Source organism: Salmo salar, chromosome ssa07, assembly GCF_905237065.1.
Source record: "Salmo salar chromosome ssa07, Ssal_v3.1, whole genome shotgun sequence".
Lineage (NCBI taxonomy): Eukaryota > Metazoa > Chordata > Actinopteri > Salmoniformes > Salmonidae > Salmo > Salmo salar.
Genome location: NC_059448.1, coordinates 7,852,885 through 7,865,152, shown reverse-complemented (window position 1 = coordinate 7,865,152; position 12,268 = coordinate 7,852,885). Strand labels below are relative to the sequence as shown.

Here is a 12,268-nt window from a genome sequence, read left to right as displayed (position 1 = left end):
TAGAAAAGGGCAGGATTTATGACTTTGTACCTATAAAAGCTAGTGATTACCAACAAAGAGGCTAGATAATGTTGTTACATTATACCAGATGGGGTACAAATTGGAATTCTGCTGGAGGAATTTCCCTGGGGCCACACATATCTCACTAATGAGAAAGAATAACCTGTATTCAATATGGGAAATATGACATTTGCATGTAGGGAATTAATTTTACATTTTTAACCAACTGGCAAAAATGAAATGGATGGATATGAACGGTTTACCTGGCAGCTCCAGTCACAATAATTATTGGTCCACTCTTCAATTATCTACCCAGAACCATCCTACTGTATCTGATTGGTGTATATTTCCATCAATATAATCTCAGCTCTTTTGAAATCCCTTTACATGCACGCCCTTTTTTCTTCAGACCCCGCCTTGAGTCCATTCATCTCGGTTGAGATATGGGTGTTGTCCCTGTCAATCAAACTCCTTCTCGTCGTAGGCTTCTCCCACGGCTCCTCCGCTTCCCTTTGCGCTGCTGCTGCTGCTGCTGCACCCCTTTCTGACAGCTACTAGTACCGCTTTCTCGAAGGCAACCGGACCGCAGACAATCCTCGCTGTGGAAGATTAAGAAATAGCATATATATTTTTTTGTTGGTCGGATTTATTCATTGTCCTACTTCGAAAAGTTGTTTATCGGACGAAGAGACGGATGGTTTTGGAAGTCGTTCTGAGGGATACGAAAGTATAAAGGAAGGTTTTCTTTTCTTTCTTTCCCCTTCTTTTTTTTTTGACCTAAACACAGTAACATAAAGAGACATATATCTACCGTTCATGGCTGCTGGGGAAGGTGCCCAGCTGCCGGCAACAATAGCGGCTAGCCGGTGCGTGGAGAAGTCGCTAGAGGAGGCTGCCGGGAGCGGTGCTCTGAACTTGTCGAACCGTAAATTGAAAGAGTTTCCCCGAACCGCCCGGAACTATGACTTGTCGGATATTACAGCAGCCGGTGAGTTGTGTTTTAGTGTCTGTTTTGTTGTAGATAACGTATTTTTTTTAATTTTTAAATTTAAATTTTTTCAATTTAGTTGACAATTCATATGACGTGGACAGTCTTTTGTTAGTGTTGTTGTTGTTGTCACCTGTGTGTGTTGTAACTATGGCTAGCTAACAAGCTAACGTTAGCAACACATCCGTGAAAAGACGTACATAAAAAAAACAAAGTTAAAAGTGTAACGTTACGAGCGAATTCATTATTTTTCCAAGGTTCCTTGACACTATCTAAAGATGTTGGACTGCACATTTAAGCCACAACTTCTTCAACTAACATTTTGTTTATTCTTTCAATTACGGAGATATATTTTTAAAATGTGTTTTTATTCGAGTTTATATTCTTGTTCTTCTGGGTGTCAAGTTGAAGCAAATTTCCCCTTCGCTTCCTGTATGATGAAGGGAGTTGCTTGCTGGTCGTAATGGTTGTGTATGAGCCTGACAAAATGCCACTATTCTATCTCCTGTTTTTGAGGTTCCCTTCTTTCATTTTGTCAATTCACAACACTATCACAATGGATTGAAAGGCAATTTTATAGATGACAATAACACTGTAAAGTTTAATGGTGCCTAAAATGCCTGTAAGGTTGATTTTTGACAGTGCCATCTAAAGGAGAACTAACTCGTCCTCGCTTTGTTGAAAGAAGATTACCCAATCCAGGTTGCAGCCTGAAATCAATCTTATCTACCCAGTGTTTCGAAACAACACTCCTCTCTGCTGCTTTTCTGCACTCTCTGGTAATTATAACCATCTGCTCAAAGGACCTAGACCTTATACAGTGAGGAGATACATTGGACACACACACACACACACATACATAAATACACACACACACACACCCAGCTGCCATCTGTAATCCAACAACAGTAATGGATACTGTAGTGATGAATGTATCCAAGGCCTTAGATAACAACACTATCTTGATGTACGCTTGTTTATACAAAGCGTAGCTCATATTATAAACTAAGAACTAAAGGCAAGCCGTTTTTTTTTATTATATATATTTTATATATATATATAAACATTGACATATGTTATTAATGGTGTCCAATGAGCTCTTCATTGTAACCACCTCCTAATGAAAGCTGGTTATGCATTTTAATAATACAGTTTGTCGTGAGATGCACGTTGCTGCAGTCTGTTCCAACTCCGTAATACGTCTGTCCTGTCTCTGTCATCCAATTCAGTGACTTCATTTTTCTGGTGGTGTTATGATTACAGTGTTGTTCCCTTTTTTTGAATTGGTCGTAATAACACGTTACTCCAGACACACACACACGACGTAGCTCATACCTGGTCTTTTAGATAATGCTACTCTTTCAGTTTGAATGAGGTGCTTGCTTGGGCACACCCCACCCCTCTCCTCTAATCTGTCTGGATGCGCAATGACACAGCATTCCTGTGTGCTGATGTACAGTGAAAGCTTGAGTCTGCAACTTTTTTTATTTCAGACTGTGTTTTGCTACTGTGTTCATGAGAGATTTAGGCTGGCTCACTATAATTGCCAGTGATGAAATAGACAGTTTTTGTGTGTGTGTGTGTGTGTGTGTGTGTGTGTGTGTGTGTGTGTGTGTGTGCGTGTGTGTGTGCACGCTGGTTAGTGGGACAGGTAGGGGTTTGACAGTCAGGTATGGTCTTACCCCTGACTGTGGAGTAAATGTCTTAACTGTAAAATGACGTGCCTTTTTACATCACCAGACTAACACAACAACGGGAAGTCCTCAAGAAACAGAAAGGCTGTAATCTTCATAGTGGTGATCGTGGATCGATGATGACGAAGTCAGAGAGACGTTTAGATTTGTAGTGGACAACTAACAGAGAGTCAGAACAGAGGCCTTGTACGTGTCCTATTCTAAACTAGTCTTCAAAAGAAATGGCACCTGGAAGTTGCCTTATTGATAAGAACAACCTGTGTGGATGGATAAGGGATGACTAAAGTTCCCTAGCTAGTGCTATGGATTGAAGAGTGCAGAATTGGGGACAAGATCCCAAGCAGGCCCTATGGTGTTTATGATAACAGTGACGGTCTCCCTCTCTGTTATTCCCCCCCCTCTCCTGTGTGGAGCAATTTCCCTTCAGGAAGTTCAGGGGTTCAGTCCCCGCCCCCTCCTCGCCCTTACACACGCGTACATGCTCTTTGGCTCCTGTAGGAAGGATAGTGTTCTACCGAGCCAGCGAGCAGAGCAGGCCCATCCAGGACAACAATCCCCAGCTGTGTGCCCCTCTCTCTGGCTGCAGCCCTCTCCCTGCACCCCTCCGAATAAGACCCCAAAATAATACTGATCTACACCCAGATTTGGGTAGCTAGTGTTGTGCAGTGGCATTTTAATAATTACCGACGGCGGTGTTTTGGGCTGCCCAAGCTGACATTGTCTAGCAATAACCCAAACAGAATTAAACCTAGCCCCTCAGCCTCATAAGTCTGAGCAGACATTGAAAACTACTCACAGCCTAACCCAAATTCTGAACACAGCTTGCAGGGAACAGTGAAAGGATAAGTTTTCTGTGACCTGAGCATGCCACCATTCAAATCAAATGTTATTTTGTCACATGCTTCATAAACAATAGGTATAGACTAACAGTGAAAGGCTTACTGACGGGCCCTTCCCAAAATAAGGACAATTGAAAAATAACAAAAGGAATAATAATAATAACACAATAAATAAATAAATACACAATAACTTGGCTATATACACAGGGTACCAGTACCGAGTCGATGTGCAGGGGTACGAGGTATTTGGTGTAGATATGTACATGAGGGTAGGGTTAAAGTGACTAGGCAACAGGATAGATGATAGACAGTAACAGCAGTATTTGATGAATCATAGGAGTTAATCCTGGTAGTAATTGGTTAACTATTTAGCAGTCTAGTATCAACAGTAGTAGGCTAATGTTGTTTCAGGGAGAGCATGACGACTTAAGGTCCCGTGTGGCTCAGTTGGTAGAGCATGGTGTTTGAAACGCCAGGGTTGTGGGTTCGATTCCCACGGGGGGCCAGTACGGAGAATGTATGAATGAAAAATGTCTGAAATGTATGCATTCACTACTGTAAGTCGCTCTGGATAAGAGCGTCCTGCTAAATGACTAAAATGTAAATGTTAAGAAATAGTTGTTGCTGGGACCTCTGTAACACTATCATAGGATCTCTTTTGGGAGGAGAGAGAGAGAGAGAGAGAGAGAACCCTTGCAGCTGAGAGATACATTAATTAAAGGAAGGGGGATGGGAGGAAGGGATGGGCGGAGAGGGGGGAGGTAGGCCCTTTGATGGTGTGGGCTGCTTGCATTGTCGTGTTGTGTTCCCTTAAAGGGGTTTTACTTGAGCGGGAACCCTTTCTCTCGCTCTCTTGAGCCCCCAACCCCCCTCTCTTTGTCTGAGTCATGGTTTTAACCAGGCTCTTCTCTCTCTCCCTCGTGCTCTCTCTGTTAGTCTCTCTCCCCGTGCTGTCTCTTTCTCTCCCTTGGGCTCTCCCATTCGATCTATCTCATTCCTCTACCTCTCCTTCCCCCCATTCCATCTCTATCGGATCCATAAAGAGCACTGTGTCTGTCCTGTAATGTGTGGTCTCTGTCCCATTTTTTAAATTGTTTTTACATGTTGGTCATTTAGCAGACGCTCCGACCCAGAGCGACTTCGTCAGTTCATTCCACTAGGTAGATGGGGCCCCGATGTGGTTGATTATCACAGTAAAACGTTTATGTAACACTTACTGCCAACGGTGTTTTGAATATTCTTCCAGTTTTCCTTTCTCCGTGTCTCTGCAGTTACTAGACTGCTAGACGAGTTATGACATATCACACACAGAAGAGATGGCATGAGTTTTTTTATTTTTATTGAGTGCATATGCTCAAGATCAGCCAAATCTGTGTGTGTGTTCAGGTTTAGCGCTCGGTTGGGTGGAGCCTGTCGTCATGGGAACCGTGCCCACACTGAGGAGGTGTACTGGCAAGAGGAATGTTCCAGAGGATTTCAAATTAAAAAATCATTTTTTTTCCTTTCTCCAAAACCATTTGAATCCTCTTTGTCCCCTTCCCTGCTCACAAACACCTGTTTTTTAAAAGGTGAGCTGCGTTCAGGGGCCGGTGTTTTGGCTCAGTTAACGAGCCTTTTGGAGGTTGTTAGTGAAGAGATTGTTGGCTCTTACAAATATATGTGCTCAGGTTGTCAGCTCGTGACTAATGGTGATTCACCACAACACTGAAAACAACTAAGCTAGGCTATAGGCCTGTAGGAACATTGATCTCTGTGTGTGTGTGTGTGCACAGTATTAACCTCATTCTCTCCTGTAGTCCAAGGTGAGCTATGACTCACTAGTTTTGATTGAACTCAATAGATATTCATTGATCCGTCCACACAAAAGGTGAAAACCCATTTAAAGTCTGCCCAACGTCCATCCAGTTTCTTGTTTCTCGTTCACGTGAATGACACTCCAGAGAGAGCACTGTGTCGACCTAGCCTTTTCTGTCGTTTTGTTGAAGGCCCAAGTGGCCTAACCAGTCTTTCACCTCCCTCCTAACTTGTTTCCTTGGGCTTGTTCATGAAACTGTTTACCATTGTCAGTCGCCAGTTACCATGGAGAAGCTAGGGAACGAAAGGAAGGGGTTACATCCCAAATGGAACTCTATTCCCTATATAGTGCACTACTTTAGACCAGAGCCCTATTCCCTATATAGTGCACTACTTTAGACCAGAGCCCCTATTCCCTATATAGTGCACTACTTTAGACCAGAGCCCCTATTCCCTATATAGTGCACTACTTTAGACCAGAGCCCCTATTCCCTATATAGTGCACTACTTTAGACCAGAGCCCCTATTCCCTATATAGTGCACTACTTTGAGTCCCGGCCGAAAGTAGTACACTTTATAGGGAATGGTTTGCTATTTGGGATGCACCCATAGACTCTCACCAGCAAAACATATTTTATTTTTTTATCTTGCTAGGCTCCCATTTCTGTGAGTATAATGAGCTAAGCTGATTGAAGCTGTATGGTTATTGTTACAGTAGCTTTAATGGGGTTGTTGTGCTAGACCTGACGACACTGATTTTGAACATGTGTTTGAACAGTTTAACTGTGTCTGTGCTGTAGAAGAGGAGAACATCTGTGACCCGTTTCAGGAAGCTACATGTACAGTTAAAGACGGAAGTTTACATACACTTAGGTTGGAGTCATTAAAACTGATTTTTCAACCACTCCACAAATGTCTTCTTAACAAACTATAGTTTTGGCAAGTCAGTTAGGACATCTATTTTGTGCATGACACAAGTAATTTTTCCAACAACTGTTTACATACAGATTATTTCACTTATAATTCACTGTATCACAATTCCAGTGGGTCAGAAGTTTACATACACTAAGTTGACTGTGCCTTTAAACAGCTTGGAAAATTCCAGAAAATGATGTCATGGCTTTAGAAGCTTCTGATAGGCTAATTGACATCATTTGAGTCAATTGGAGGTGTATCTGTGGATGTATTTCAAGGCATACCTTCATACTCAGTGCCTCTTTGCTTGACATCATGGGAAAATCAAAAGAAATCAGTCAAGACCTCAGAAAAGAAATTGTAGACCTCCACAAGTCTGGTTCATCCTTGGGAGCAATTTCCAAACACCTTAAGGTACCACGTTCATCTGTTCAAACAATAGTACGCAAGTATAAACACCATGGGACCAGCCATCATACCGCTCAGGAAGGAGACACATTCTGTCTCCTAGAGAGGAACGTATTTTAGTGCAAATCAATCCCAAAACGACAGCAAAGGACCTTGTGAAGATGCTGGAGGAAACGGGTACAAAGTATTTATATCCACAGTAAAACGAGTCCTATATCGACATAACCTGAAAGGCCTCTCAGCAGGGAAGAAGCCACTGCTCCAAATCCGCCATAAAAAAGCCAGACTATGGTTTGCAACTGCACATGGGGACAAAGATAGTACATTTTGGAGAAATGTCTGATGAAACAAAAATAGAACTGTATGGCCATAATGACCATCATTATGTTTGGAGGAAAAAGGGGGACGCTTGCAAGCCGAAGAACACCATCCCAACCGTGAAGCACGGGGGTAGCAACATCATGTTGTGGGGTGCTTTGCTGCAGGAGGGACTGGTGCACTTCACAAAATAGATGGCATCATGAGGCAGGAACATTAGGTGGATATATTGAAGCAACATCTCAAGACATCAGTCAGCAAGTTAAAGCTTGGGTCTTCCAAATGGACAATGACCCCAAGCATACTTCCAAAGTTGTGGCAAAATGGCTTAAGGACAACAAAGTCAAGGTATTGGAGTGGCCATCACAAAGTCCTGACCTCAATCTATAGAAAATTTGTAGGCAGAACTGAAAAGGTGTGTGCGAGCAAGGAGGCCTACAAACCTGACTCAGTTACACCAGCTCTGTCAGGAGGAATGGGCCAAAATTCACCCAACTTATTGTGTGAAGCTTGTGGAAGGCTACCCAAAACATTTGACCCAAGTTCAACAATTTAAAGGCAATGCTACCAAATACTAATTGAGTTTATGTAAACTTCTGACCCAGGAATGTGATGAAAGAAATAAAAGCTGAAATAAATCATTCTCTCTACTATTATTCTGACATTTCACATTCTTAAAATAAAGTGATCCTAACTGACCTAAGACAGTGAATTTTTATCAGGATTAAATGTCAAGAATTGTGAAAAACTGAGTTTTAAATGTATTTTGCTAAGTTGTATGTGAACTTCCGACTTCAACTGCATGTCTCACTTCACTACTTCACAGGAGAGCCATTTGAACCTTTTTTTGTTTTGTTTATCAAAATATATTTTGTGGGCAGAAATGCCATCTGGAACATGTGATCTTTCATGTGTCTTAATAACAAACTTGTATTACATCTGTAAATGCGAATAAAAATGTTCAATAAATTCTGAGCCTAGTTGGTTTAGCTACAGAAAAATACAGGATCCTTCCCGCTAGCCCTGATTGGCTGAGATAATGGATTGGCTGGACATGCCGAGAGATGAGTTCTGATTGGTCTACCATGTAGCATGCTTCTGTCTATAACATGAGCTGCTAAGTATGTGAGTCTACCGTAGCTTAATAAAAAAAGATTTAATGAAGAACTGAATGTTTTGCTACTGCTCTCAACATTGCTGCCCTTTAGTTAATTGGACAATCGACAAAGTTCAGTCAGAAAACGTTGTGATCGTCCCATGCTGACTTTCTCTGACTCTGAAAATGAATCAGACTAGTTGGAATTCCGAGTTGGATGACCGTTCAAATCGATTTCTTTTTTCTCTCACAGTGAGTTTTAAAAAAAAGTTCCCAGTTGTTTTGAACGTGGCATTAGAGTTGTGATTAAGGTTCATTGTTTTGCCAGCTACATGTCTAAACAAAACAAAAACTGCCCTATGCAAGTAACCAATTCACTGTACCGTTTATTGCTTCTGTATCCTGTGCATGTGAAGAATAATCTTTGATTTTATTTGATTGTGTGTGTGTGTTTACCAAAGACGGTAATGTGAACAACATGACCTGTACCAAAGTCAGATTAGGATAAAGGCCAAGGACTGGATAAAGTGTATTTTTACCTGGAGTTTTTCCTTATTATAGACTACTACTTTTACCACTTTTAGTCTTGAAATCTTTGGTTGTTTACTACAATGCCTCACTCACTCTGTTTAGCACATGGCCTCACATGTGAACACTTAAAGAGATGGGTGGGGTTAAAGCTTAAGAGGGTGTGAACGATGCTGAATGGGCGTAGACAAAGAAGAGCTCTCTAGCAGGTACCAAAACATTCAAGGGTCATTTTCTCAAAAGTGGGTTTACAAGTTTATCAACTTTCAAAGCTGAATTACTTTCATTGTTCCTCAACTGCAGTGTATGATATACCATTTTGTAGCTCTGAGTCTACTTAACCAATGTAATAAATAACAATTTCATATTTTGCTACATAGAACCAAATCCGTGTGGTGGGTCACACTGTCAGTTGGTTGCATCTGTTTCACTTTGAGTGTTGTTTTATCTCTTGAGCAGTGCTCTTGCTTCTCCCCCCACTCTTGCATTTCCGTCACACTGCGGATGTGGGTGTGCATGCTCACTCAAACTTCTGCTTTTTCTCCGCTTTTCTACTGAATCCTCTCTCTCTCTCTCTCTCTCTCTCTCTCTCTCTCTCTCTCTCTCTCTCTCTCTCTCTTTGAGCCCTGTTCTCTCTCTTTGAGCCCTGTTCTCTCTCTTTGAGCCCTGTTCTCTCTCTTTGAGCCCTGTTCTCTCTCTTGAGCCCTGTTCTCTCTCTCTCTGAGCCCTGTTCTCTCTCTCTCTCTCTGAGCCCTGTTCTCTCTCTCTCTCTCTGAGCCCTGTTCTCTCTCTCTCTGAGCCCTGTTCTCTCTCTCTCTCTCTCTGCGCCCTGTTCTCTCTCTCTGCGCCCTGTTCTCTCTCTCTGCGCCCTGTTCTCTCTCTTTGAGCCCTGTTCTCTCTCTCTGAGCCCTGTTCTCTCTCTCTGAGCCCTGTTCTCTCTCTCTGAGCTCTGTTCTCTCTCTCTCTCTCTCTCTCTCTCTGAGCCCTGTTCTCTCTCTCTCTCTCTCTCTCTCTCTCTCTTGAGCCCTGTTCTCTCTCTCTCTCTCTCTCTCTCTCTCTCTCTCTGAGCCCTGTTCTCTCTCTCTCTCTCTGAGCCCTGTTCTCTCTCTCTCTCTCTCTCTCTCTCTCTCTCTCTGAGCCCTGTTCTCTCTCTCTGAGCCCTGTTCTCTCTCTCTCTCTCTCTCTGAGCCCTGTTCTCTCTCTCTCTCTCTCTCTCTCTCTCTCTCTCTCTCTCTCTGCGCCCTGTTCTCTCTCTGCGCCCTGTTCTCTCTCTCTCTCTCTCTCTCTGCTCTCTCTCTGAGCCCTGTTCTCTCTCTCTCTCTCTCTCTCTCTCTCTCTCTCTCTCTCTCTCTCTCTCTCTCTCTCTCTCTGCGCCCTGTTCTCTCTCTCTGAGCCCTGTTCTCTCTCTCTCTCTCTCTCTGAGCCCTGTTCTCTCTCTCTCTCTCTCTCTGAGCCCTGTTCTCTCTCTCTCTCTCTCTCTGAGCCCTGTTCTCTCTATAAGGGTTAGGGTTAGTAAATCCTGTTAGTCGGCTCTCTCTCACAGCACAGCAGATGGTGAGGGGAATCCCTTTCACTCCCCGGGGGAATTAAGGAAAGATGAAGATACTTGGGTTCAATGTCCTCCAGCCCCATAGACACAGAACTACCAGGGGTGTATTCAGTCAGTGACGTGAAGCCTTGGCAACGTTACGCATAGGAATGGAATGAATAGAACAGACATCATTCCTTATTCTACCTGAAAATCCATATCTGTTTTAAATCTACACCATTCCTATCTACACATTCTGCAACGGTCGTCCTGAACAGGCCTCTGAACTGTTGCGCTTTTCAATGACCTCATCACTGTGTGTTTCGATGTATCTCTGTGGCGTTGCCAGGTTTGAAAGGTCCTCACCTCCCTCCCTCCCGGTGTCATAGATACTGCTGCAGTGCCCTGGGCTCCGCTGAGTAATTCTTAGAATAAAAGGTTGTTGTCTGGCAAACCGAACAAGTTCAACCCCAAACAGCTTTTTGACCGTTTTTTTTTAAAATATTTTTTTTCAGTAAGTAGTCATTGCATGTCTGTACACCCTGTAGGTTTCTAGAGTGGTAGTCATCTAGCTCAGTCAGTTACTCACACTGACTATATCTAGGCTTTTCTAGGCCACTCTAACCTAGGATCCATCAAATAGCACCCTATTCCCTACCGTACTCACTCTGTTTAGCACATGTGAACACTTAAAGAGATGGGTGGGGCTAAAGCTTAAGAGGGTGTGAACAATGCTGAATGGGCGTAGACAAAGAAGAGCTCTCCAGCAGGTGTACCAAAACATTCAAGGGCCATTTTCTCAAAAGTGGGTTTACAAGTTTATCAACTTTCAAAGCTGAATTACTTTGTCATTGTTCCTCAACTGTAGTGTATGATATACCATTTTGTAGCTCTGAGTCTCTACTTAACCAATGTAATAAATAAATGCTGTCCTAGTCTTGTTGACCAGTGTATGTTTTACAGTAGGCTGTGTAACCTTCAGGCCAAAATGACCTGTTCTAGTTCACTACAGCCCATCTGCTGAACAAGTACCCAGTCACCCTGGAGTCTCCCGCTGTGGTGCACAAAGCACATTCTGTCAACTTGGGTAATAACCTAGCTACTGTTGCATTACCCTAGGACAGTTTCTCTTGGGGATGGGCCTGTAAGCCAACCGTTTAGGTAATGGCCCTATCTGAAAGCCCTGTGTTTGTCTGTCAGTGCACTAATGTTGTAAGTAGTGTGTGTGTGTGTGTGTGTGTGTGTGTGTGTGTGTGTGTGTGTGTGTGTGAAATAATAATTGAATGGACTTGTGTGGAGCGGTATAGTCTCTCCTGTTCTACTCTGATCTGTTCTGAATAATGAAAGCAGGCACCGGCTATATGTGTGTGTCTGTGTGGCTCTGCCATCTTATGTAACTGAAAGCCATAAGCTTCCTGGGGTGTTGACTTTGGTGTATCCAGATGGTTTATTCACTGGGGCTCTGTGCCACATGAGACCGCAGGGCCGGCTGCGTTTAGAGGGAGTGTGTGTGTGTACGGAGAACCAGACCCCACCAGCAGCCCTACAGACAGCATACCATAGTTTAGTTCAGTCAGACAGGACATTGAGTATTACAGAGCTTCCACAGGGAGGATAATGAATTCACTTTCTGTTCATCAAACCAACACTACACTACACACGCCATCGATCTTCATGTAACCCTTTTACAACTCTCAATAACCCAGATTTGAATGTAAATGAAATCGTCTAGCAACAACTGTGGGTGAGGTGAGGGAGTGTATTAGTGATACAGCTGTTTTCCCATTGGAACCAAAGCAACAGCTCATTTCTGCCAGAGACTAGGGGATACAACAGTTGTTGACAATGACGTCAAATCGTACCCCCCCTCCACTTGTTCTCTCCTCTCCTGCTGCTACCGCTTAACCAGTTCTGACACCCGGCACGCTAGCCAACGGTCGTCATGGTGATTGGAGGGGTGTTCACACTTTCCATGTCTCCGTTCCGTCTGTATGTCACATTCCTCTGCTGTTTCCGTTCGTCCGTCCGTGGTGGTTTGATTATTTCACTTGCACGTTGTGATATTTCGTACTGTTTCCTGTTTGGCCAAACTCAGATGATTGTGCATGCAGCTAGTCTGTTGGATCAATATGTTATTTGAGTGAGTTCGCTGTCCTCGTC

General features: G+C 43.2%; 1 protein-coding gene and 1 non-coding gene across 3 annotated transcripts in view; both read left to right on the top strand.

Moving 5' to 3' along the window:
* Positions 1–479: 479 nt before the first annotated feature.
* lrch4 (leucine-rich repeats and calponin homology (CH) domain containing 4) overlaps positions 480–12,268 on the top strand; it is a 48,927-nt gene continuing 37,138 nt past the window's right edge. The window contains exon 1 of one of the 2 annotated variants that reach the window (XM_014206463.2): positions 480–988. In XM_014206463.2, the coding sequence (XP_014061938.1) occupies positions 817–988 (172 nt within the window). In that variant the 5' untranslated portion in view covers positions 480–816. The remainder of the gene's footprint in view (positions 989–12,268) is intronic. The other variant, XM_014206464.2, reaches the window with a different exon arrangement.
* Positions 3,952–4,027, top strand: trnas-uga (transfer RNA serine (anticodon UGA)). The gene has a single exon. It is a non-coding gene; the product is annotated as a tRNA-Ser (tRNA).